Source organism: Rhinatrema bivittatum, chromosome 5, assembly GCF_901001135.1.
Source record: "Rhinatrema bivittatum chromosome 5, aRhiBiv1.1, whole genome shotgun sequence".
NCBI lineage: Eukaryota > Metazoa > Chordata > Amphibia > Gymnophiona > Rhinatrematidae > Rhinatrema > Rhinatrema bivittatum.
The window spans coordinates 15,024,121-15,051,503 of NC_042619.1; the positions used below are offsets into that span (position 1 = coordinate 15,024,121).

Below are 27,383 nucleotides of genomic sequence, written 5' to 3' on the forward strand. Positions count from 1 at the left end.
CCCCTGTCCGGCTTGGATCCTCCATTCGGTTCTCTCCGCTTTATGCACGGCGCTGTTTGAACCCTTGAACCGCTTAAATATTCAGGTTCTCACGTTAAAGACGGTGTTCTTGGTGGCGATTGCTTCGGCACGGCGTGTTTCGGAGTTACAGGCTTTGTCCTGTAGGGAACCCTTCTTGCGTATTTCCGATTCCGGAGTTTATTTGCGGACGGTTCCTTCCTTCCTGCCGAAAGGGGTGTCGGCCTTCCATTGCGGACGGTTCCTTCCTTCCTGCCGAAAGGGGTGTCGGCCTTCCATGTTTTTCAATCGGTTGAGCTGTCCGCTTTCGCGGTCGGGGTGCCCTCTGATCCAGAAGCGTGAGAGTTACGGAAGTTTGACGTGCGGAGATCCCTCCTTCGCTGTCTGGAGGTCACTTATCCATTTCGGGTCACAGATCATCTGTTTGTTTTGTTTTCTGGTCCAAAGAAAGGAGTTGCAGCGTCCCGCACGACGATTGCCCGTTGGCTCAAGGAGGCCATTGGTTCGGCGTACTTGGTGCGGGGGTAAACCATTTCCCGTGGGTCTTCGAGCTCCCTCGACTCGCTCTCCAGCTGCGTCTTGGGCGGAAGCTTCTCAGGTGTAGCCTCAATAGATTTGCAGGGCGGCTACCTGGAAGTCGTTGCATAACTTTATCCGGCATTACCGGTTGGATGTCCGGGCTACCGATTCCGGGAGATTTGGAGAGAGGGTACTCCGAGCGGGACTCTCTGCTTCCCACCCTCGGTAAGTTGGCTCTGGTACATCCCAGGTGTCCTGGACTGATCCTGGTACGTACAGGGAAAGGAAAATTAGTTTCTTACCTGATAATTTTCGTTCCTGTAGTACCAAGGATCAGTCCAGGATCCCGCCCGCAGGGCTTCGCTGAAGTAACGGAGAGTCCACTCACTATTCTGGGTTAATCTTGTCCGCTTGTTTCGCTCTCTCGGTGGGAGAGTACGTTTCCTGAAGGGGTGTTTCTTTCCCCGTTCTATTAGCGGTTTATAGCTAGTTTTGGTTTTAGTTCTCTGGTTGTGTTTTCTACTTTGACATTACGTATGACTGAGGGGCTGTGACTGGCAGAGGGGCATATATGGCTCCGCCCACAAGTTTTAGTCTGTCTCCATCTACTGGTGCGGAGTCACAACCCAGGTGTCCTGGACTGATCCTTGGTACTACAGGAACGAAAATTATCAGGTAAGAAACTAATTTTCCTTAATGCTAGTCAGGTACACAGCTTGCCATGAAGGGCAGCCTAGATAAAATTCTCTTCAGGATTACACTTCCTCCCTCATTTTCCTCCTCCCTATCTCCCCTCCCTTTCTGTACCTCCTTCTCTCTCCTTTTTCCTTCTCTCTGTCTCATTCTCTCTCCCTATCTCCGGCCTCATTTCTAGGTCAGGTGAGAGAGGAGTTCTCTGCCTTCTGAGATAAATTTTCAAAGACTTGCGTCCTGTGTCAGCCGGATCCGGGTAGGTGGGTGTGTGTAAGAAGCTTTTGAGGCAGGGTCAGAGGGAGGTGGCCTTTTGTAGATGTGTTTGAAAACAATTCACATACCTAAAATTATTTTTCAAAAATACGCAGGTAGCAGGCGTGCCACTACCACACATGACTTAGGCCATCATTTGGATTCATGTAAGGGTGCGCATGTCCTGTTGGTTGCATTAGCAGTGCGATAGTCATGCACGGCACATGCGGATGCCTTGTCTTTGGAAATGGGCTTGCCATGTATGGGCTTAAGAGTCCATGTTTACCTTTACCGTTGGACCCCCCCCCCTGTCGGCAACCCTGGGTCTACAGCATGAAAAGGTTTCGGCGAGAAGCTGAAACTGTCAGGTCTAATGATTAGACTGTCAGGTCTAATGATTTTCTAGTTCCTGTGAAAGTATTCGAAAGATGAGATATGGAGACCTTTGATTGCAGGTTTTCCTCTGTCTGCCCCACTGTAATCGGGTGATTACCACTAGAAACTTTGAGTAATAAACTGGTCCCTCTCTTCTTTCAAAGCCGCCATACAGATCCGTCTCAAAGGTGGCTGCATGCACTGACTTGTAAAGCATGTTGGCCTCCTGTTTCAATAAAAGCTGGTATTCCCTGTACATACCCGGATCAGTCCAGACTCCTGAATGCCTACATTTTGGTCCCTGGTTGCACCGTTCCTCTAAATTTAGGAGCCTAAAAAGTGCATGTCTGTAGGGTGGAGTTAGGAAGAGTGAAAATTTAGGAGCTTAGCATGGGTTTTTGGCATTGGGCACCTAACTAGAGCATGCTAAAGCTAGGAAAATGGATAGTAGGCCTAAATTTAAGTAAATTATCAGCTGAGGCCCCTAACTTAGCACCCTAAATTTAAGAGCTCTGCATTTTTGGAATATCGACCTTTGGGTTATCTACAGAGCTCCAAAAGAATTTACAGTCTCTGAGCACAGTGAGGTAACGTGGCCTGCTTGGTGTCAGAGAGGAATCAAGCTGAGGATCCCAGAGTCCATAACGCTGTGTTCCGAAGTAGTATGGCGTACTGTCAGGTCTAATGATTTCATCTAAATTATCATTCTTAGGTGCAGTAGTGTGGTTGCCTTGTTGGTGCATTTGAATATGTAGAAGGGTCAGCAAACAAACTGTAGGTGAGATCTTTTTATTGGACGTCATACATCTGTGACCAGCCTTCAACAGGCCAGTATAAAATGAGCCACTTCACAAATGAACAAAGTCCAAAAAGAAGGTCGATAGCACCTACAGCTTATTAGCTGACGCTTATTTCATTATTAGCATCAAACGTTGACGCTTAGAACCCAAGACGGCCTTCTCACTGGCTTCCGTCTGTCAGTCCATTGCTCTTCTTGGTGCCTGTTTTTGATTTGCTGTGTTCTTCTTGGCCTTATTAAACTGTGATGTTCCCCCAGGCTCCCGACCTCCGAGCCGGGTCTGCCTCTGGTCCCCGCCTCGCACACGCCATCCAGCAGCGGTAAGGATACAGCTGTGCTTTGTCTCCTGTCTCTTTTAGAATTCAGTCGGCGGTGGTGCGTTCTCAATGACGGAGTCCTCAGCTACTACGAGAGCGACCGCAACTCTGCGCCCAATGGAGAGATCAAGATGACAGAAATTGTGTGCCTGGCGATCAACCCACCAGACACCCACGGGTGAGCCCCTAAGATGCCCCATGGGTTCCCAGAATGTTCCTTGGTACTGAGAAAAACTACCTTCATCCCCCTTCCTTGCTTTTGAAGCCCTCATACAGATAAGACATCAAAATTATTAGCATGGAGTTCCACACATATAGTAACATAGTAATGACGGCAGAAAAAGACCAAAATGGTCCATCTAGTCTGCCCAGCAAGCTTCCCAAGGTAGTATCTGCCACTCCGTGCAGGTTACCCCCATGTTTCTCGTAAGGGTAGTAACTGCTGCTCCGTGTCAGTTAAGCTTTTTTATTTATTCCTATCCTCTAGCCACACAGCCACAAAAGAGGTAGCTGTGTGGTATCAGTATGTACTTTTCTGAAGTATTACATTACAGGTCACATTGAACATAAAATCTGGCCCTCATCTGCCCAGCTCACTTCCTGGTGCAATCTCACAGACCCTCCTAACTTCAGATCTCTGGCTTTCCTTTCACTTCTCTGCAACTGGGGATGCTCTGAGGTAAATATTCAATCACAGTGCAGCTGAGATAGTTAGCCGGGATATTCAGCAGCACTGCCTCACCACTGAATATACCTAGCTATCTAAAGGTTAGCCGGATAGGTTTATCCAGCTAACTTTAGACCTGCTCAATATCTGGTTTAACTTATCCAACTAACTTACAGGGTCATTCATCAAAATGTGTTATAGCGTTATAAGAAAAATCTCTTCCGCATACATTGGTGCTGGCCATGCTCCTCCGGAGGGCATCAAGGCTCATTCACTTCGGGCTCAAGCAGCCTCCTGGGCAGAAAGCCAGGCGGTTTCTCCGCATGAGATCTGCAGAGCAGCTACCTGGAAATCATTGCACACTTTTACATGGCACTATTGCTTGCATGTCCACACTCCCGGGTTTGGCTCGTTAGATACTCAAGTCATTCGAGCTGGGCTATCCAGGGCCCACCCTACTTAGGGAAGCTTTGGTACATCCCACTGTCTGGACTGATCCAGGTACGTACAGGGAAAAGAAAATTATTCCTTACCTGGTAATTTTTGTTCCTGTAGTACCACGGATCAGTCCAGACACCCTCCCTAAGAATTTATGCGATAGGGATTGGGCCCAGCTTGACTGCTTATTTCTGTGTCTGTCTAACAGTTCATTTTGCAAGTTCTAAGAGTTACACGTTTACAGTTTTTCTAGTTGATGTGTTAGTTGATCTATACCATGTGCATTTTCTGGCTCTGATATTCTTTATACTGAAGGGACGCAGAGGGCGTTCCAACCTATTAGGGGGCCATCCTTACAGTTTTTGCTCTGACTCCATCTGCTGGAAGGGGGACAACCCACTGTTTGGACTGATCCGTGGTACTATAGGAACGAAAATTAGCAGGTAAGGAATAATGCTTCCTTTAACCATCGCGCATTGGTGGTTTTGGAAGCCCTGTAGCCTCTCTTGGGCCCGTCCCAGAGCACAAAAGAGGTGGTCCGTTAATCGAAAATCATTAGTAGCTTCCAAATAGCGTATGAGGACTCACTTGACATCAAGTCTCCGAAGCTCTCTGGGACTATCGTCCGGGAAGGATGGAAGTTCCACCGACTGATTCACATGAAAAGCGGAAACCATCTTAGGCAGGAAGGATAGTACCGTGTGCAAGGAAACCCCTGAATCTGTGATGTGGAGGTAGGGCTCCCTGCGCGACAGAGCTTGGATTTCCAAGATCCTGCGAGCAGAGCAAATGGCTACCAGGGACACTATCTTGAGCTTGAGATCTTTAAGAGTAGCTCTGGTGAGAGGATCGAACGGTGAACTGCATAGAATCCGGAGGACCAAATTCAGACTCCAAGATGGACACAAGGAGTGAACTGAAGGCTTGACATGTTTTACACCCCGCAGGAACCAAACTATGTCAGGATGGGAAGAAAGACGTACTCCATCTAGATGACGCACAAGGGCCCCGAGGGCCGCCACTTGGACCCTCAGAGAATTGTAGGCCAGGCCTTTCTCCAAGCCTCGCTGCAGGAAGGAGAGGATGTTGGCAATGGAAGCGTGATGTGGAGACACATGCATGGAGACACACCAGGCATCAAAAACATTCCAGACACGGACATATGCAATGGATGTAGAGGTTTTCCTAGCTTGAAGGAGGGTGGAAATGACCTCATCCGGATAACCGCGCCTTCTCAACCTGCGCCGTTCAAAAGCCAGGCTGCAAGACAGAAGCGATCTGCCTGGTCGAAAAATACCGGTCCTTGTTGTAGGAGGTTCGGCAGATGTCCCAGCCGAAGGGGACCGTCTACTGCCATGTTGACCAAGTCTGCGAACCACGGTCGTCGAGGCCACTCCGGCGCCAAGAGGATTACCGGACCTTGGTGGAGATCTATTCTCTGAAGCACCTTCCCTACCAGCGGCCATTGTGGAAACACGAAGAGCAGGATGTTTCGTGGCCACGGAAGGACCAGGGCATCCACTCCCTCTGCGCCGTGTTCTCTTCTGCGACTGAAGAAGCGTGGGGCTTTCGCATTCTGGAGCATTGCTATCAGGTCTAGATGGGGAGATCCCATCGTCGAACGAGCAGCTCCATCGCTTCTCCGGAGAGCTCCCATTCCCCTGGATCCAAGTGTTGCCGCAGAGACCATGGATTTGGCCAGGACTCGGAGTAGATCATACAGAGCATCTGCCCCATAAGCTATTATAGCCTCCAGGCGATCCGTTTGCTGTGCCTCGTCTGGAGGAGGTTCTTGTGCGCTTAGCAGTTGTTGTTAACATCGGAGACCTGCTCGTTGCATGAGGGAGCTACAGACAGCTGCTCTGACACCCAGAGCAGAGACTTCAAAGATTCTCTTCAAGTACACCTCGAGCTTACGGTCCTGAGTGTCTCTCAGAGCAGCGCCCCAGTGACCGCGATAGTTGTTCTCTTCGTGATCGCGGACACTGAAGCATCAACTTTGGGGACCTTGAGAAAATCCAAAGATTCTTCTGGGAGCGGATACAGCTTGTCCATCGCTCTGCCGATCCTGAGAGAACCATCAGGAGCATTCCACTCTCTTGACAACAACTGAAGTAACATGGGGTGAAACGGAAAAGTTTTCACTGGTGGGCGGAGGCCCGCCAAAACAAGATCCCCCTTCCTCCCCGTCGTACTGGGACCTGCAGGGTTTTGCGGGGCCTCGATATCCAATTCTTCTAGGACATGAGGGATTAGCAGATCTAACTCATCCCTCTGAAATAGCCGTAAGACCTGGGGATCATCTCCTTCCATTTGAAGGTATGGAGCCGGATCATCCAGGTCCGGATCAAGAGAGGGTCCTGAGGAGGAGGGGACTCTGGGATGGGAAACCACCCGGACCCGAGAGGACCCCTGAGGAACCCCTGGCAATTGTGGGGCCTCTGCTCCTGGGACACTGGGTCCTGTTCCTGATTCTGAAGGGATTTCTAATCCCGATCCTGGTGGTGCTCCTGCTGGATGAGAAAGAGCTGAAGAATCCCCGATCCCCTCGAGCCTGATGATCTTGGGAGGAGAAGGAGCTGAAATAGCGTTCTGCTTATGTGAGAGCCTTGCTAAATAAGCATTGTGAAGGAGAAAAATAAACTCCATGGAATTATATTCTGTCCATGAATACTGGGGAACCACAGGTGCCACCTTTCATCTGTTGGAGTCAGAGAAATACTGAACGGACGCAGAGGTCGCTCCAATCTATTAGGGGGCCGTCCTTACTGTTTTTGCTCTGACTCCATCTGCTGGAAGGAGGACACAACCCACTGTCTGGACTGATCCAGGTACGTACAGGGAACTCATGCGATAACGCATTAACGCATGTGTTATGAACAATAATGCACAGCATGAATCTCAAATTTTTTGAAGGGGCAGGATTTAGTTAAATGAGGGGCAATATCGCACAGTGTGATAGCGTATCGCATGCTATTGCACAGTTTTTTAACGCCGGGAATAACTACACCTTTTTTCCTGGCATTAGGCTGTGTGATTTGCCCGAAATGGCCATAATGCAGTTAAAGATACATTTTTTGAATTGCATTCTGAGGAGAGAGAGAGAATGAGAATCTACAAGGCTTGCATAGTAGTGAAGTATTTATATCTCTCTAGGAGGGCCATCTCATAATAGAAAGGAGTTTAAAAGAGCTTTAAAAACCTATTTGTTCAAGGAAGCTTTTGGGAGTTTAGAACAGGTACAATAGTGGATCAACTTAGGAAATTCAGCCGTTTGTAATATTTATTCATTTTAGGCTTCTTATGTTAATTCTTTAAGTTCTCTTTCTTTGTTTTTATAACGTAATAGTTAGTCCTATTCTTTTACAGATTTTAATTTTATTGATCATGATATTATTTGTATTTTTATTCTATCTTTATATTTTATTTTTATCTGAATTTATTATTTGATTTTATTTTTATGGCTGTAAACCGCTTTGTTCAATCCTTGATTGGTAAAACGGTATATAAATATGTTAAATAAATTAAATAAATAAATCTCCTAGGCGGAGGTGAGGTAGATGGCCCTCCTAGAGAGAGATAAATATTTCACTACTATGAAGGCCTTGTATATAGTCTCTCTCTATTACAAGAGAGAGAGAGACTATCCCCACATCTGTAAGATGTGAAAAATGGGGATCATCGCAGGGTGCACTAAGTTTACCGCACCACGAATGCGAAGCGGTTAGTTACCGCGTGGTTGGATAATTCTAAATTTTCCCTAAACACACCCCTTTTTCTTAACGCTTTGATGAATCTAGGGGTTGGCCACTTTAAGGCTGAATACCGGTGTTAATCCATCTAAGGGCCAGATTCACTAAGTTTTTTCTCCCATTTTGTGTCTATGGGAAAAACCCTTAGTGAATCAGGTACTAAGCTGGCCCACCACGTAGCCAGATAACTGTTTAAATGGCTAAATAGTTATCTGGCTAAGTGGCGGCTGCTGGATCAGGGCTGGTGCAAGCATATTCGGCGTCCTAGGCAAACGTTCGTTCATTCACCCCCTCCCTCAGTGGCTCCGGCGCAGCGCTCCCTTCTTTGACGGCATTGGCTGTGGTAGGACAGCCCTCTAGTCTAGACATCATACCGACCGCATTTTGCCTCCCCCCAAATCTTGGCGCTCTCTAAGCGACCGCCTCAGTTTCCCTAATGGAAGCACCGCCTTGCGCCTAATGCTGCCGAATATTCACACGGCACCAATTAGCCGGATAAATCCAATTGTATCCGGCTTAAGTGCTGTATCCGGCTTAAGTGCTGAATATCGACGTGTCTGTGTCTGTGCCACATCTTAATTCCATCATTGTGTTGCCCTTCCCCGCCTGTTCCGCGCAGCCGTCTCGCCCTCCGTGAAGCGGTGTTTGCTTAGGCTCATTATGGATGCCCACTGAGTGACCTGAATGTCTGTCAAGTCTCCCCTCTCCCCCCCCCTCCTCCTCTTCTGGGGTTCCTGTGCTTGCGTCTTGGAGTCTCATAGAACCAGTGTTCAGACCGTCTGCATGGGGATTTTCGTAACCGTGGTCTTTGCACAGAGTCTCAAAGCGAAACTACACGCGCGGACCTTTGCTTTGAACTTATTGTTTGTCCTTGCTTTTTTCTGCGGGTGCTTCTGTCATGGGAAATAATAGAAGGGAATGTGAAAATGTGTTGGTTTTTCACCTCCCCCCACCCCACCGCGAGGAACGCTGCCTTTAAGTGTGGCTAAAAGCCGGGCGTCTAGCCACACGGAGAGGAAATCCGCTTCCAGCCAGTGTCCACGCCAATGGCTTAGAAAACGGCCCTCATTAAGAAACAGAATCTAAAGGCAGGGAAGGACCCTAGGGCCCATCCAGTCTGCCCAATTTACTTCCTGTTGCCTTGCCTTTGAGCCCGCTTTTCTATGGCTTTTCCCCTCGCATCTCCCAGGCTTTCCTGTTCAGGTTTTGCCCCCACTGCCTCCCCCTGGCAGTTAGTCGGTGACATTGTTGCGTCAGGGTATCCCGCGCCACCCTGCCTCCGCAGAGCAGGGTCTGGGCTCAGGAACTGACCCCTCCCCCCCCCCAGATCTCTCACAGGCCCACGAACACGTGACAGGTCAATATGTGTAACAGCCAGTCCACTAGCACAGTGACCGAGAAAAGAGACAAATGATTTGAAGCTACAACAAAAGGCAAATCTGATCAGGTTACGCCATCCTCTGCACATGTGCTTGCACGATCACTGGCTAGTGAGGCAGGTGGATGATTAATCAATGTGCTGAGGCCGTAATGCCTCACCGAGTCGGACTGGTTGCATAGACCGATGGAAACTCCTTAATTAGTTACTGATAATGTGCATTTCTGTATTGTTATTATTGAGGTTATCCCACTCTGTCAACCGACTCACTCCTTGTGCCCTCTTTCTCATGGTTTGGCTTTTTCCCTTTCCTCAACCCCTCTCTCTCTCTCTCACATCCCTTTCCAATCTCAGGTTTGTGAGCACTTTCGAAATCTACACTGAATCGGAGAGGCTGTACCTCTTTGGACTGGATAATCCTGAAGAGGCAAGGGAGTGGATCAGTTCCATAGCCAAGGTAAAAAGAATCCTCGCCAGCACTTCCTGATCTCCAGAGCTCCCTAGAACTCTGCCATTATGTCAAGTTAAAGATACTAGTGGGCTACCTCTGAAATTCATGGCCAGAGTTTTGACTTAGGTTATTTTTCTGATGTACAACTTCCTGCTCGATGATATTGAATATTCTGGTACTTGTGCAGTCATTGATACCACGCAGGATGTTAAACTGGGGGAGAGTGCCCATGTTTTGCAGTGGAAAATCAGGTACATTAGTCAGCTTAGGAAGTTAGTACCTTGGGCAGAACTTCAGCTTGAAAGGCTAACTTTTGCTTTAAGGATGATCAAGTTTCACTATGGCTTACCATGCCCTTTCTTTAAAAGTAATTCACTGTACATACCCGGATCAGTCCAGACTCCTGGATTGATGCCTCCCTGCCAGCAGATGGAGACTGAGAAAGTTTCACTGACACTGCTACATAATCCCTGGTGCCACCTGCAGTCCCTCAGTATTTCTCTGTCTCCAGCAGATGGTGGATGGTGCAAAATCTGCAGTTCTACAGTCTGGAGAGCATTTTAGTTTTGTCAGCCTTCCTCTCTGGGGGTTTTTCGGTCCTGGTGGATCCTTCCCTCTCTTGTTGAGGTGGACAAGCTGGGGGTTAGCGACTCTTTTATACGCTCGCTCCATAGATGTAAATCTAGTGGTCCAGATCCCTCCCCTTCATGAGGCTGCTTGGGTGGCTGTAGGTTCAGGGCAGCTGGTTTTTGTCAGTGTGCCTCTTCTTTTTGAATCAGGCTGATCCTCCTGTAGTGCTGGACAGCTCTGTCTTCCATGCTGAGGAAGTTTTTGAGTTTAGTTTATTAAAGTAAAAAAAAAAAAAGGAAGTTAGATCAGGAACCAGAGGAGCCGAGGTAAGGGACGGCTCTCTTCTCTGTGCAGGCGGCGGTAAGGGGTGAAGGGCTTCTTTTGCCTGTCCCGAGTTTTTGCAGAGTCAGCGCAGGGATTTTCCCACCGTGGCTTAATGGTGCATGGCTCTGGCGCACTTGAGCCGCTTGGTACTCTGTTCAGCATGTGTTTCTGAGGGAGAAAGGCCAACGGAGGGAAGGATTGAGGCTAACTGTTGTAGGCGGTATACCGGCTCTCCTGCAAAGGCTCTCCCTGCATGCTGGGGGTTTGCAGCAGGTCGGGGGCCTCCTTCTCCGTCAGCATGGGAACAGCGGCCATTTTGGATTATCATTCTACACTGGCCGTGCCTACTGACGGGGTGGGGGGAGAGATTGTCCCCCGACGCTTTCCCCGGTCCGTGTGAGCTCCGGGGGAAGCAGAGAAGGATAGATGAGGACTTTGCAGTGTCTGATTCCTCTATAGCTGGCTCCCATCATATTCCTACTACTCCCAGACCCTTTTCAGCTGTTTTTATTTTGCTCCTCCATGAAGCGTATTTAGCTCAGCAGGCAGGGCTGGGGACTCAGCCTTTTCCTCCTATGAGTCTGAGTTTGGGTTGTAGACCTGAGCAGTCCCGGAAACAGAGGCCTTCCATGGTTCAGCTCTTACTAAGTCCTGCTCTGGCTGGCAAGGACTCTGATGAGTCAGTCACTTCAGAGGGTGCTCCCAAAGATCCAGGGGTTTTGATGGCGCAGGACCAGGGGGATCCAAACATAGCTGGCATGGTTCCGGGGAACGATCTGGAAGAAGTCCCGAATTCTGAGGGGGATGACCCCAAGGTGGTCCGATTGTTCCCTAGGGAGGAATTAGGACCTTTGATTCCTCAGGAACTGGAGGAGCTTGGGCTGAAGATTCCACGGGAAGGCTTGGAAAGGGAAGAGGGGGACCCGGTTCTGGGTTAGCTTAGGGGTCCAGCGAGGGCCTTCCCCTATCATAAATCAGTGAAGAAACTGGTGGATCGGGAGAGGGGAGCTCCTGACGCCGGCTTAACAGTGGGGAGGACGATGGTGAAGCTTTATCCTTTGCCTGAGCAAATGTTGGAGCTGTTTGCCCTTCCAAAGATGGATGCTGCGATGGCAGCGGTCACAAAAAAGACAACTATCCCAGTTGCAGGTTCCACAACGTTGAAGGATGTGCAGGATTGAAACCTGGAGATTCATCTCAAGAGGATTTTTGAGGTGTCGGCCCTGAGCTTGCGGGTGGCCATCTGCTCCAGTTTCATGCAAAGAACTTGCCTGCGTTGGGTGCAGCAACTTCAGGACAGGCAGATGAAGTCAGGTTTCGAGGCAGAGGCAGACCAGGCGGAGCACTTAGAGGCAATGGTGGCCTACGCTGCTGATGCCTTGTATAACTTGGTGAGGACTTCGTCTTACATTATGGGTTCTGCGGTGTTAGCCAGGCGGTTGTTATGGCTGCATAACTGGTCAGCGGATGTGTCCTCTAAGTCCCAGTTGGGGTCTCTGCTCTTTAAGTGACGCCTTTTGTTTGGAGAGAACCTGGAACAATTGATGAAAAATCTGGGAGAGAAAAAGGTGCATAAGTTGCCAGAGGACAAGCCTAAGGGCAGGTGGTTCTTTCAGTCTTGGTCACGTTTTCAGGATGTAGGAGGTCTCGTCCAGCGAGAGACATCCCAGTTTGCTCCTTGAGGTCAGTCCTGGGTGCAGTTCTTTCGAGGAGGCCGGAGACCCTTCAGAGCTTCCACAGGAGATGGGGCTACAGGGGCTAAATCCTCATAATAAGGCAAGGCTGTTCCATTCCGCTGTTCCCTGTATAGGGGATCATCTAGCACAGTTTTACGGGGAGTAGGCCAAAATCACTCAGGATCAGTGGGCCCTCAGCGTAATAAGAGACGGTTACACGTTAGAATTTACTTGGCCTGTTCATGACTTATATCTAGTCTCCCCCTGCAGATCTTTGAAAAACCGTCAGGTGGTACGGGAGATGTTAGACCAGTTGTGGAGGTTAGGGACAGTGATTCCAGTTCCCCAGGACGAAGGATGGTATTCCAATTACTTCATCATTCCAGAGAAGGAAGACACTTTCTGCCTGATTCTGGATTTGAAGTGGGTAAATGTGGCGCTAAAGATCCTGCGATTTTGGATGAGACCCTGAGGTCGGTAATTGCAGCAGTATGCAAGGAATAGGTTCTGGCTTCTTTGGATCTGACAAAGGCATACCTGCATATTTCCATTTACCTGGATCACCCGCATTTTCTGCGGTTTATGGTGCTGGGACTATTTCCAGTTTCAGGCTCTCCCTTTTGGATTGGCCATGGCACCATGCACATTCATCAAAGTAATGGTGGTGGTTGCGTCGGCATTAAGGTGCAAGGGAGTGTTAGTGCACCCTTACTTGGACGACTGGCTCATCAGGGCCAAGGCGGAGGACAATTGTTGCATTTCGGTGCAGAAGGTAATAAATATTCTGGAATCTTTAGGCTGGGTGGTGAATTTAGTAAAGAGCCACCTGATTCCGTCTTAGACTCTCGACTATCTGAAAGTGTAGTTCGACACGCTGAAAGGCAAGGTGTTTCTAATGGAGGAGAGAGTTTGCAAGTCCAGCACTTGTTGAGTTTGCACGTACCCAGAGTCTGGGATTATTTGCAGGTTCTGGGCCTGATGGCTTCAACGCTGGAATTGGTACCGTGGGCCTATGCGCCTATGAGACCACTGCAGAGAGCACTGTTGGCGCAGAGGAATCCACTCTTGGAGGAATTTCATCTGCCCTTGCCTCTCGAGGGTTATGCATGGGACAGTCTGTCTTGGTGGCTACTAATGTCCAGTCTAGTTCGTGGTATCAATCTGGACGTCCTGGATTGGGTAATTCTCACTACCGATGCCAGTCTGTCTGGGGAGAGTATGTCAGTGGCAGTCTGTCAGGGGAGCAGTATATCAATGGCAATCAGCCCAGGGCACTTGGCCTCTTGGTCTATCAATCGCTTAGAAACCAGGGCAGTGAGGTTAGCATTACTTGCATTTCTGCCTTTGGTTCGAGGCTGGTCGGTGAGGGTCTTGTCAGACAATGTGATGACTGTAGCCTACATCAATCGGCAGGGAGGAACCAAGAGTCAAGCGGTGGCCCAGGAGACTCGGGAGCTAATCCTTTGGGCGGAACAACACTTGGATCAGAGAGCGGCATTACACATCACAGGGATTGAAAACATCCAAGCGGATTTTCTAAGTTGCAATTTACTAGATCCGGGGGAGTGGAAGCTGTCTGAGACAGCGATGCAACTCATCCAAGAAAGGTAGAGCCATACCCATGTTGATCTAATGGTGACTTGTCTCAATGTGAAGGTGGCGCAATTTTACAGTTGAAGACGAGAGTAGGGGACCAAGGGAGTCGACGCTCTGGTGCTACCCTGGCCTCGGTAGGTTTTGCTTTACGTATTTCCTCCTTGTTCTTATGTTCTTATCTTGGCATCTGGTAGGCAAGGTGTTGCATCAGAGAGAGAAACACCTGGGCAAAGTGGTGTTGGTAGCTCCAGAGTGGCCACATCGGCCATGGTTCGTAGATCTGGTCAACTTGGCAGTGGATGGGCCATTCCACTTCAGTCATCTTCCATGCCTTCTTCGTCAGGGCCCCATTTTTTCAGACCAGGCCGATTGCTTTTGTCTAGTGGCTTGGCTTTTGAGAGGTGGCGTTTGAGGTGCAGAGGATATCCAGAGCCGGCCATTGCTACTCTTCTTCAGGCTAGACAGAAATCTACTTCATTGTCATGTGTGGGTCTGGAAAGTTTTTGAGGCCTGGTGTGTAGCTAATGGAGTGCAGGCCTTATGGTCTTTGGTATCTCAGATTTTATCCTTTCTTCAGGAAGGTTTGGTCAAGGGCTTGGCTTTCAGCTCTCTTAGGATCCAGGCAGCAGCTCTGACTTACCGGCAAAGTAAAGTAGAAGGTTGCATGCTGTCTTTTCATCCTGATATGGTTAGATTTCTTCAGGGAAGGGGCTAAGAATTTATGCCCTCCAGTGAGGAGAGTTTGTCCATCCTGGAATCTTAATCTTGTTCTTAAAGGTTTGTATGAGGCGCATTTTGAACTTCTTCAAGAGTGACGCTTAAGGATTTGACCCTAAAGGTTGTTTTTCTAGTGGCCATATGTACAGCTAGGAGAATCTCTTGAGTTTCAGGCTTTGTCTTGCTGTGATCCATTCCTAGAGATTTCGGACTCAGGAGTGTCCTTGCGGACGATGCCCTTGTTTTTACCGAAGGTAGTATTGGCGTTTTATGTGAATCAGACTGTGGAGCTTCCGGCTTTTCCGGAGTTGGATTCTAACTTGCCTCATGCGCAGGAGCTTAAGCTTTTGGATGTCTGCAGGGCTTTGTTGAGATATCTCAAGGTAACAAATGATTTTAGGAGGTCAGACAATCTTTGTTTTATGGAGCGGTTCAAAGAATGGTACCCAGGCTTCCAAGGCTACCATTGTGAAGTGGCTCAAGGAGGCTATTAAGGTGGCTCAGGGAAGCTATTGAAGGTTTGAGGGTGCACTCTACGCGTTCTCAGGCGGCCTCATGAGCAGAGGCGCAGTTGGTTTCACCGCAGGAAATTTGTAGAGTGGCGACTTGTAAGTCACTGCATACCCTTGCAAGACACTATTGTCTGGATGTGGGTGATCCAGAGTCTCGGTCATTTGGCGAGCAGGACTCTCCAGGTCCCACCCTAAGTAGGGAGCTTTGGTACATCCCAGGAGTCTGGACTGATCTGGGTACATACAGCGAAAGGAAAATTGGTTCTTACCTGCTAATCTTCATTCCTAGATCAGTCCAGAACCCGCCCGATTTGTGGAGGTGGAGAGTCATCCGTTCAGCTGCGATTTCTTGATACAGACTACAATTTTTTCATGGTATGGAATACAGACTTGTTGAAAAAGTTTTTCTAAATTTGTTGTTTAAATGTTTTTTTGTGCTTGGGTACAGGTCAGTACTGAGGAAGTGCAGGTGGCACCAGGGATTATGTAGCAGTGTCAGTAAACTTTTCTCTGTCTCCATCTGCTGGCAGGGATGCATAAACCCAGGAGTCTGGACTGATCCATGCTACTGCAGGAATGAAAATTAGCAGGTAAGAACCAATTTTCCTTTCCCTAGAGGAAGCTTCTGACATGTAGGGAACACTGCACTGCCACCTTAAAAAAAAAGCTAAAAACTTGGCTGTTTGAACAAGCCTACACTTGAATTATCTCCCTCCGCCTGGTCACATTCCCCTCTAACTCCTCCTCCCCCCCAAATCTACAAGCAATTGTAATATAGTTATTGTTCTCTCTTGAAAAATCCTCTCCTAGGTCACTTGACCCTTTATTTTCTCCTACTCTCCCAAGTTCATCTATATCCCTGTTACATGTAACTTTATCTTTCCCTCTCAGTTCAAATATTACTCCCCTGTTACCTGTAAACCGATGTGATATGTCTATGAACATCTGTATATACAAGTTTTTAAATAAATAAATAATGACATCTTTGGACACAATGTAGAGTCCAGCTCTTTATTTCCTATGGACTGGATGTTCCCTCGGAATTTCAGTTTAAATCAGCTGGATTCAATACCTAAGTTTCTTAACCTACCAGCCTCCCTGTTTTTGGACTCCTTTCTGTCCTCCAGGTCTTCGTTTTTTGCCGGCAGATGTTTAATTTCACATTGGGTTTGGGCCCGGGTACTTACTGTAACAGTAAACAGGGAGCTGTTACTCTCTGTGCCCCAAAATATGAGAAATTACCCAGCGGTGCAGAAGGAAGTCCCACGTCACAAAATTCACAGTTCAGTGAAACAAATTGCTACAGGAGTTTGTTGTCTGAAATATAAAAAGACAGCTTATGGTGATAAGTGGGAACATAGGCCATCAAATACAGTAGGTAGCCATGCAGAGCACCCCTTGGCAGCGGCAAACCAGAAAGGAAGGACAGAGGATAGACCACGCTCTGCGTCTTTCGCACCCACTGCTTGCTACCCCGGAGTAGAGGAAATGCTGGGCGAGATGGATCCAATATGGCTGTTCTTAGATTTTTGTGCGTTTGATGTGAAACTGACGCTCTATTGGTAGCTTGCAAGCAAGAAGGGGGTCACTTCAAGCCATAAGCTCAAAACTCCTGAAGCCATTAACTTTTCTGCTGCAAGCAAGTGGGCTTAATATGCATTTACTGGCTTTTTATTAGCCAAAGTTGATGGGGAAGCCATCGTCTGAAGCATGTTCCTCTTGCCAGCAGGCATGGAAGAATGAGGAAGAAACTCGTACCAGATACTTAGTGCTGCTCATTTATCATATTTAGTTCATTATCTGTTCCTTGTCATCCCATCAGACCAGTCCAGATGCATCGGTTTCGTGCGCCCCCCCCCTACCAGCAGATGGAGGCAGAGAACAACTGTTTTGATTTAACCCATATAGGGGAGTCACCTGCAGCTTCTCAGTATACTGAGAATACTTTAACAATATAAACATTTCCCCCTTGAGCAGGGGGATACCAAAACTGGACTCAACTGACCCAAATCCTCCAAAAATCCCCCAAACATGAATGAAAAAAACATCTAAGCAGGAAAACTTCTTTAATCCATTTTGGCTCTGAGAAGGAATAAAGATATGTACACTGCGAGGAAGGTTATAGGACTCAAGGAAAGAAAATTAGCAAATAAGAATTAAATGTTATCTTCCTACTAGACCAATCCAGACCAAGCCACCCTTAAACTGGGAGGGAGCCTGCTATAGCTGCATTCAGAATGCCTGCCCCAAAGGAGGCAGACTCTCTGGCCCGTAAATCCAGTCTATAATGCTTGGAAAATGTATGCAACAACACCCAACTAGCAGCCTTGCATATTTCCTCTGGATGGACTGAGTGAATTGTCTTAAGTCCCTCTGGCATGACCAGACCTTTTCAGATGTAAGCTAAAGCAATAGCCTCTTGGACCCATCTAGCCAATGTGGCTTTTGTGGCCCTTTCTCCTTTCTTCAGGTCATTAAGGAGGATGAACAAATGACCTGACCTCCTGAAGTAATGGGTAACCTTTAAATACCTGGGGAGAGGGTGGTTTTCACAGGGGCCTTCCCCACATATAAACTCCTGTGGAGAATCCTGCAGGGTTTACCCGCGGAGAATACCTTTGCAATTGGCCTATGTTTGTTGGAATGATCCACCGTGACTCCTCCCGTGGTGCTGTTTTAGCAAATTTATTTTTATTTATTTTATTTATTTAATTGCTTTTATATACCGACATTCGATCGAGATATCACATCGGTTTACATATAACTAAACAAATAAGACCAGAACTGCTTATTTTACATTGTAAAAAGGTAACATGGAAACATTTTTTACATTGTAACAGGGTAATGTGGAAAACGTGATAACTTGTATAAAATAATCAATGTAACTTGATTAAAATAAATATTGTAACATGGCAACTTGTATAGGTTGTTTCTTATGTAGGGTATTTATAAAAAATGACATTGTAGCTGGGGAGGGATTTGGGAGGGAAAAGACGGTGGGGACTTGAATGGGGAATTCATTTCGGTGGGGGATGAGTCTGAGTTAGCGATGAGGCCGGGGGGTGGTGGGGTTAGGTGTCTGGCGGGAAGGGTCAGTCCACCAGCCTGTACTGCCCGGGCATCGTTTTTTCTAAAAGGGATTGTGGCATGCCCACTGGATCCTTTTTAATGCTGACTCCACTGACTTTTAGATGTCTCGTCACGTGTTTTTATTACTTATGTTTTATCTGTTCATTGCTTTGTATCCGTATTGGGAGAGGCAGTTTATAAATGTGATAATAATCCTAATAACCTTATGTTTATATTGATTTTTAATCTTCTTGTGACGATATGCATCTTAAGAAAAATGAGGTGGCAGTTGAACTTTTTCTTCTGTTCACGAGTTTCAGTGTTGAAGATCGCTTTTTCTTCTGTTCACGAGTTTCAGTGTTGAAGATCGCTTTTTCTTGGGTTCATTCCCTGTCTGCGCAGGGTAGTTTGCTTGAATTAGGATGTAGAAGGGGTGAGAGGAGCCACTTTGGGCTATGTCCTTGGTCTGATCCTTTCCTCTCGTTTCAGTCATTCGTATCCAACCGGGCCGAGGAACTCCTGGACCACGACTATGAGAGGATCGGCCGACTACAGTACAAGGGTGGGCTGAACCTTCAGCGGGCCACGGTGGGCTGGTTTGCCTTGGTGCAGTCCACCCTCTACGCCTGCTTCGAGGACAGCGAGAAGGAGGAGGCGTTCCACCTGAAGAAACTCCAGGAACTGTGTAAGAGTACAGGAAGAGCGTCTGGTTTAAGCTATGCTAACCTGTTCCCCTCGCAGTGACGGTGGGTGCAGGACACCTGCCCTGACTGGGGTGGGTTGCTGGTCAGAAATGATAACTTGTCCAGGGCGTTCCCCCATCTCTCGCCCATCTGCCGAGTACAGAGCCCTGCTGTGATGTGGCTCACAGAGCAGCGGTTCCCAGGCTGGGGTCCGTGATACCATCACAGGGGTCTGCAGGAAAGGAAAATGGTCCCAGTCTCTTCATGAGGATCTGTTCCTCGTGGCGCGGGAGAGTGGAGGGCGGGGAAGCAGGAGCAGCCCACGTGGGCTGGGAGCAGTAGTGGCAGCGACCTGTATGCAGTAAGGTGGCGGGGAGGGGAAGAGACTGGTAGAAGAGAGATGAGTGTGGGAGGGGGCAGAGAGAGAGAGACTGGTGGGGACAGGCTGGGGGAGGGGGATCCGCACACCCAGTGCCTGTTGCCTAAATGCTCTGAAAATCTTTTGAGTTAAAATAAAACCAGGAAGAGCTGCAGTCCTTGTTCCCCATCCTCCATTTGGCTGATAGTCACCAGTCATTTAGCAATGCAGCTCCCATTGGGCAACTGATCCAGTAATACCATTTGCCAACCTCAGGCCGGTGGTGCCCCAGGGTATTTTGTGCAGAATATGATCTGTTGTAATCAGGAATGCTCGTTCCCTTTATGTACCCGGATCAGTCCAGACTCCTGGGTTTATGCCTCCCTGCCAGCAGATGGAGACAGAGAAAGTTTCACCGACACTGCTTGATAAGCCCCCGTGTCACCTGCAGTCCCTCAGTATCTCTCTGTCTCCAGCAGATGGCACAGGGTGCTGAACCTGCAGTTCTGCAGTTTTGTCTTTCTTTTTGACTTTTTCTTTTGAGCTGGGGGTCTCTTTTTAGGAACCCTTGGGGATCTCCCCGTCTGGTTGAGGTGGACGAGCTGGGGGTTGTCACCCTTTTGTGTGCCCGTCTGTAGACTGTGGAGATTAAGATTTTATTGAACAAAAAAAAAAAAGGCTCGCTAGGCAGCAATACAGCACTGTGGAGTGGGTGCCCTCCCACTCTCCCGGTGGTGGTAAGGGGGGCTGTTTTCCCGTGGGGGACCACTTTTTTGGTTTTTTGGGGGTCTCCGTGTAGCTTCCTTCCCCCCCTTCGTTATGACCTGCGGGGGGGGCCCTCCAGCCGCGAAACTGCGTCGGAGGTCTGTGCCCGGGATATTTTGTGCAGAATACGATCTGTTGTAATTATTTATTTTATTTATTTATTTAACAGCTTTTAATATACCGGTGTTCGTGCGAGCACATCACGCCGGTTTACAATAAACTTGAGAAAGGAAGAAAGTTACAAAAAACGGGGAGTGGGTGATGGAGCAGGAGGAAAAAGAGGGGTGGGGAGAGAGCGGGAGAAGGTAAAGGTGGAAGGATAGCAGCTGAGAAGGTAGAGGAACGTAACAGTATTTACAAGAGTAACTGATTAACACGGGTTACATATTGTAGCTTAATTACAATGGATAACGAAGGAGGTATAGAGTATAATGACGGATATAAAGTAGCTTATTTACAATGGTTACAGCGGTTATAAAAGGTGACTTATTTAGCATTTAACACAGGTTGAACATTAGTTCAACCTGTGTTATTAGCAATGCTGGGTCATGGCTGCTGTCTGCCTATTCCCTGTACGTATTACGCCACGCCTTTTAGTTTATTTATACAAATTTATTAAGTGCAGTGGGCTAAAGTGATTTCCCTAAAAGATAATAATATATAAAGTAATTTTTTCTTTTTTACTTGATCAGTACATCATATAAACGTTCCCTATGACTCTCAAACACAGGACCAAGGATGGGCTCTCCATGGGACCCTATCAACAATCAGTATTGGTAGACCATCATGAGTCCAAAATGAAAACCAGAAACCATCCCCGTCTTTGAAAAAAATGTGAAAAGGAAGTGAAGAAATAAAATGGCAGCTCCTATTTATTTATGGGGAGGCCAGCTAAGTGGCAGGTGCTGGATATCCAGCTACATTCAGCGGTCACCACTTAGCCAGATAAGTAGTTAGCCAGATATCTAGCATTCAGGCAAGGGGCAGATCTGGGAGGCGCTAATTTTCCGGCTGACTTAGATGACTTGGCTCGGTAGATTTGGTGGATAGCTCTATGTTCATCTCTAACCTTTGTGAATGCGTCAGTGCAAACTGCTTAGAACTGTAGTTCCCTGTACGTACCAGAATCATTCCAGACCGTGGGTTATGTCCCCCTTCCAGCAGATGGAGTCAGAGCAAAAACTGAGAGGGCGGTCCCTGATAACTGGTGCGCCCCCTGTAAATCTTCAGTATTTCTCTGACTCCAGCAGATGGCAGTTGCACCTTCGGTTCCCCAGTTCATTTAGAAGATAGTTTACAGAATTTCTTTATTCTTTGTTTTCCTCTAATTCTTTCCTTGGATGGATCATAGTTATAAAGTTAAAAAAAAAAAAGCCTCAGTGTTCAACTTCTCTGGAGACTTGCAGGCAGAACTTTGTTTTCAGTGATAGGTCTGTCTTATACATTCCTTCTATCTTCTGTTGTTTTTGGGGTAAGTATTTACTTATTTCTTACAGCCAGTATTTCAGCTGCCTTATGGGTGAATGTTGGTGGTCCATCCTCTCCCCCACGACACCCTGCTGCCCTGAGATGCCGTTTCTTCCTCGGGGCAGCCTAACAGTTGCAGAGACGCAACATTCCTCTGACTGAACGGGAGAGCAGGTCGTTTCTGACAGGTAGCAGCGCTGAATTTCTTGTTCCTGTGAGGAGCTGGGTGCAGGGGGAGGGGTGGTCCAGTCCCTTCCCCGTGGAGACCCCTGAGAAGTCTCATTCCTCAGGCATCTCGTCAGAGAAGTAAAATTCCTCTGTCACTTTAACATCCCTGAGAAGCATCATACCTCAGGGGTCTCATCAGAGAAATAAAATCCCTCTGTCACTTTAGGCTGTCTGGAGGGGCCTCTATTGCCATTTTGTATCCACATGTGGCGAGCCAGCCTGCTGCACCTGTTTCTTTGCCAGATGGGGGAAGGGAATTCTCATTTTCCTACTGATGTTGTACCTTTATTACATCTAATTTAAGCCCTGTGCAACCGGTTGACCTAGAGCCTGCCTCTCCTCCCGATGCGGCCCCTCCCCAGGGGGACCTTAAAGAGACAGCAGGCCTTTTCTTCTAAGTTTGTGATTTTAATGCACAAAGCTTTTTTTTAGAAGCGGAAGCTGAATGGCAGGAGGAGGAACCTTTACCAGCAAAGGTCCCCAGGCCATCAGAAGTGTTGGATTCCTCTAGGGCAGACCTGGGCAAGGGGCGGCCCACGGGCTGAATCCGGCCCGCCTACGGTCTGTGACCGGCCCGCCCACTGCTGAGAGCAGACGGAGAATGAGGCACGCTGCCTTCCCTTGCAGAGGGAAGGCAGCAGTTCATTCTCCACTCCCTCGCTCCCCGATTGGCGGGGAGCGAGGGAGCGGAGAATGAACTGTTTTTTTTACAGCGTCCGGTGGGGGGGGAGGGAGTGTCTCGAGCGAAGGCACGCTGTCTGATTGGCCGGTGCTGGGCAAGCCTTGCCCAGCACCGGCCAATCGGGCAGCGTGCCTTCGCTCGAGTTTTTTTCCTACATATGTCACAGTTCCGCCTTTCGTGGTCTTTTATCTCAGGGGTCCCCAACCACCGGTCCGCGGACCGGGACCGGGCCGTGGGAGTTTTTTGCCGGTCTGCGGCGCGCGCTCCCGGTCTCTCCCGCTGCCATTGCCGCTGGGCTGTCAGCACGTTCAAGCCCCGTGGGAATGGCAGCGGTGTTAGAAGAAGCTGTGGTACCCGCGGCTGGCCTTTTCTTCTTCCCGCGCCTGCACCCCCCTTCCCGTGACCCGGAACAGGAAGTGATACACGGAGCGGTGCGCAGGAAGGAGAAAGAGCCGTGCCGCGTCGGCTGCAGCGTCGGTCCCCGAGCAATTGAAACAGCCGGTAATCAAGAAAGGAGTCAGCAGCATGAGCCTCCCGCGGCCGATGGGATTCTTCTTTCTTGGCCTGCGGGGGCTGCTGCAGCTCCCATTTGTGCTCGGGGGGGGGGGGGGGGGAAGAGGAAGTGAGTAAGAGAAAGAGAGAGAAACAGCCAGCCAGCCTGTGTGTGATTGACTGGTCAGAGAGCTGATGTGTATGTGTATGTGAGAGACAATGAAAGTGGTTGCTCAGGGAGATGACTGATGTGTATGTGAGAGTGTGAGACATTAGTCAGGGAGGTGACTGATGTGTGTGTGTGTATGAGAGAAAAAGCATGGAAGTGAGAAGTCTGGGTATGTGGGAAAGCATGAGCGTAAGAAGCCTGGTGTTGTGGGAGTGAGAAATCTGGGTGAGTGTGCATGCATGAGAGAGAGAGACTGCTTGGTAAGGTGACGGTGTGTGTGAGAGAAAAAGACTGGTGTGTGTGAATGTGAGAGAATGTGATTCAGGGAATGAGAAGCCTGTGCACGTGGAGAGTGAGCATGGAAATGAGAGAGACTGGTGTGTGTGTAACAGAGAAAGTGATTATGGGAATGAGAAGCCTGTGCATGTGAAGAGAGTGAGCATGAGAGTGAGAAACCTGGGTGTGTGTGAGACAGCATGGGAGGGAGAAGCCTGTATATCTGAAAGAGAACTTGGGAGTGGGAAGCCTGTGTGTGTGTGTGTGTGTGTATGCATGAGTGAGATCAGGTGACTGATGTGTGTGTGTGTGTGAGAGAGAGAAAGAAAGTGATTATGGGAATGAGAAGCCTGTGCATGTGGAGAGTGAACATGGGAGTGAGAAACCTGTGTGTGTGTGAGACACATCATGGGAGGGAGAAGCCTGTATATCTGAAAGAGAACATGGGAGTGAGAGACTGGTGAGTGTGTGTGTGTGTGTGAGAGAGAGAAAGAAAGTGATTATGGGAATGAGAAGCCTGTGCATGTGGAGAGAACAAGCATGGGAGTGAGAGACTGGTGAGTGAGTGTGTGGGTGTGTGTGTGAGAGAGAGAGAGAGACAGAGAAAGTGATTATGAGAGTGAGAAGCCCATATATGTAAGTAGAACACGGGAGTGGGAAGCCTGTGTGTGTATGGCATGAGAGAAACTGTTCAGGAAGGTGACTGGTGTGTGTGTGCCAAAGACTGGGAGATGATTGGTGTGTGAGAGACAGAAACTGGTCATGGGGGCATGACTGGTATGGTGTGTGTGTGAGAGACATGGGCACTAAGGAAGAGGACCATAAGTATAGAGCTTAGCAGCTTCTACTGCTGCTTCTGGTGTGTGCCACGGCCTGCAGGGAAGGGGAGTAGGAGAGCTGCTGGAGGGAGTAAGTAAAGGAGGCTTTAAGTTTATTTTTCTTGACTGCCATTTTAATTGTGTGATGTCTGCTTTTTTGAAATATTTTATTGGTGTTTGGAGAATGTTTAATAGTTTTTATGAGTTTTTAATTGTTGGATGTTATTCTGTTCATAGCTGTTTTGAAACATTTATTGTGCTTATTAGTATAGTTTTACAATTATTTCTGTGTGGGGATCTATAGTGCTTGCTAGTTCTGTTTTCCTAATAAGAGGTGTATTGGTTTTTAGGACCTGATTTAATATTTGTAGTGTTGCTTTTTCATAGATAGGGTTGCTCCTGTTTGAGTGTATTCCATAATACAGGTGTAACTGTGTGCGGATTAGTTTATGTGCATTACTACAGATCCTGGGAGTATGTTAGGTCGGTTCTGTGTCTGTTACCGAGATGAGATATTTTGCTAGCATGTAAGCGTTTGTATCGGTCTTATTTGTTGTGTTTTCTCAGAGGACATGCATTGGTGGTAAACTGCTGTCTTTTCATAAGTAGGGCTATTGAGAACTGAGTTAATTATATTAGTCCAGCCCTCTAAAACCATCCCAATTTCTCATGCGGCCCCATGGGAAAATTAATTGCCCACCCCTGCTCTAGGGGATAGTCAGGACGGACAGCTGTTAATTCCTCAGGGTCTTTAGCTCCTAATCTGCTGGACCCTGGGTCGCAGGACCTTCTCCTTGGGGATGCAGACAGGGGCATTGATGGGTCCGCCCCAGACGAGTTGGACAGATCATTAAATCGCTTGGAAAGCATAAGGTGCATAAATTGCCGGAAGATCGTCACTACGCGGACCCGGTTCAGAGGCCAACGGCGTTATCGTCAGACTAGACCGGTGCCTCACAGGATTCCCTCTTCGAGGTCGCAGTCCAAGTCTCATTCCTCTCGAGGCTGGAGACTGACTCGGAACTCCTCTACGCACGGAGCTTCTGCTACATCTACACAATGAAACGTTGCCGGTCCACTCTTCGGTTCCCAGGATAGGAGGACATCTTCCCCTCTTCTACGAGAAGTGGATCAAAATCAAAATCACCTCAGACCGGTGGGTCAAAAAGAGACAGAACCTAGATCAGAAACCTTTGGTCTCCTAAAGATTTTCGATACTCCAGGAGAACCAACATCTCTTCCACCACAAGAACTCCTGCATTCCGTCTTATAGAAATCCTGGGAAACACCTTACGCAATCTCAGCGGTTTCCAGGAAGACAGACATAAAATTCCGTATGAGGAAAACATCACTGTACTCTATTCCACAATTACCTCATGCTTCAATTGTGGTAGAATCGGCGATGCAAAGATTTAAGAAAACAAAGTTGCATTCCTCATACCCACCAGGCAAAGACAACAAATATTTGGATGAGTTTGGCAGAAAAATATACCATAATTCAATGTTGAATGCCCGAATTATGCACCATCAATTCTACATGGTACAATACTTATATGAGTGCATACAAGCTATAAAAGGTATGTTGTCTTCGACTGCGGATCAGATACCTCTGCCTCTACATGACATGGAAGAGTGTTCTCGACACCTTTTGAGGTTGATCTATGAAGCATATGAAACATCTTCCAGGGCATCTGCAACAGCCATTGCAGACCAAAGACTAGCATGGTTACGCTCAAGTTCCATACATGAAGATTTACACGAGAAACTAACAAACCTCCCATGTACAGGAGATAATCTGTTCGGAGAAAGATTCCAGGATACAGTAGGTAAACTGAAGGAGGAAGCTCTAGCAGTACAATCATTAACATCACAACCTCACTATTCGACCACACGTCGTTATATGGGATCTACTCGTCGGCAATCATACGCCAGGAGACCTTACAGGTCTTACCAGTCCTTTCGTAAACAGACATACCCTTCTTACCAGTGTCCTGCTCCACAACAGAATACCTCCATCCAACGTAGAGGTAAAGCACGTAACCAGAGACAGCAGGCTCAACAGCCGGCTACTGCAGCAAAATCGACTCCATCTTTTTAGTTACCCAGCCACCATCACAGCATCAAGCACCACCCGGCAGGATTCATTCTTGCCTGGCAGCCTGGGAGAGGATAACATCCGATCAATGAGTTTTGGAGATAGTACGGCACGGTAACCAACTCCAGTTTGTCACAAAACCCATATTACCTTATCTTTCCACTTTCAAGATTCACAACTTCCAACCACAACTGGGGGAGGAAATTGCTTTGCTTCGCAAACAACAAGCAATTCGACAAATTTCCCTGGGGACCCAATCAGTAGGATTTTATTCCCCATACTTCCTCATACCAAAGAAGTCGGGTGGCCTTCGTCCCATACTAGACCTAAGGGAATTAAACACATTTCTCACCAAAGAGAAATTCAAAATGGTATCGTTGAAATCAATCCTTCCTCTGATTCAAACCAACGATTGGCTGTGTTCCATCGATCTGAAGGATGCTTACACACACGTTCCAGTCCACCCATCCTCATGGCGTTACCTATGCTTTCGCTACAGGCATCAACACTACCAGTACAAAGTTCTCCCTTTTGGACTATCGGCTGCACCCAGGGTTTTCACCAAATGCATGGTTGTGGTGGTGGCTCATCTTAGACAAGGTATAACCATTTTTCCATATCTGGACGATTGGCTCATAATCGCCCCAGCTCTAAACATCTTACTCGATCACCTCCATCGGATGATACAATGCATGCAGGAATCAGGATTGGTGATCAATTTTCAGAAATCACACCTACAACCGACACAACAGCTACAATTCATAGGAGCATGCCTGGACACCACTTGCAACCGGGCATACCTACCAAACAACAGAATATCACACTTCCGTCACCTTCTACATGGATTGAACCATACTCAGACCTTCGACGAGACAAGTTTTAGTAGTCCTAGGCCACATGGTGGCGGCTATTTTCACGGTTCCCAACACCAGGCTACACATGAGACGCCTGCAATGGGGCTTGAAACGTCAATGGAAACAACACTCGCAACCATTGACACAGAAGTTATCATTGACCTCCGAGATGAGAAAGGACATAACATGGTGGCTCCTAGACTCCACCCTGTCCAAGGGAGCATTGTTCAGTTCCCCTCCTCACAATGCAGTCTTAACCACAGATGCGTCTCGCAAGGGCTGGGGTGCACACCTCGAGATTTACGAAACACAAGGGTTATGGACAATCTCGGAACAGAACCTGCAAATAAATTTATTGGAACTCAGAGCGATT

At 48.0% G+C, this 27,383-nt stretch overlaps 1 protein-coding gene across 10 annotated transcripts in view; it reads left to right on the forward strand.

The window, feature by feature from the left end:
- Positions 1-27,383, forward strand: part of ARAP1 (ArfGAP with RhoGAP domain, ankyrin repeat and PH domain 1) — a 437,360-nt gene that overhangs the window by 275,080 nt on the left and 134,897 nt on the right. For all 10 annotated transcript variants that reach the window (XM_029602046.1, XM_029602051.1, XM_029602048.1 and 7 more), the window contains 3 exons: positions 3,016-3,151; positions 9,563-9,665; positions 18,613-18,808. In XM_029602046.1, coding sequence (XP_029457906.1) covers positions 3,016-3,151; positions 9,563-9,665; positions 18,613-18,808 — 435 coding nt within the window. The remainder of the gene's footprint in view (positions 1-3,015; positions 3,152-9,562; positions 9,666-18,612; positions 18,809-27,383) is intronic.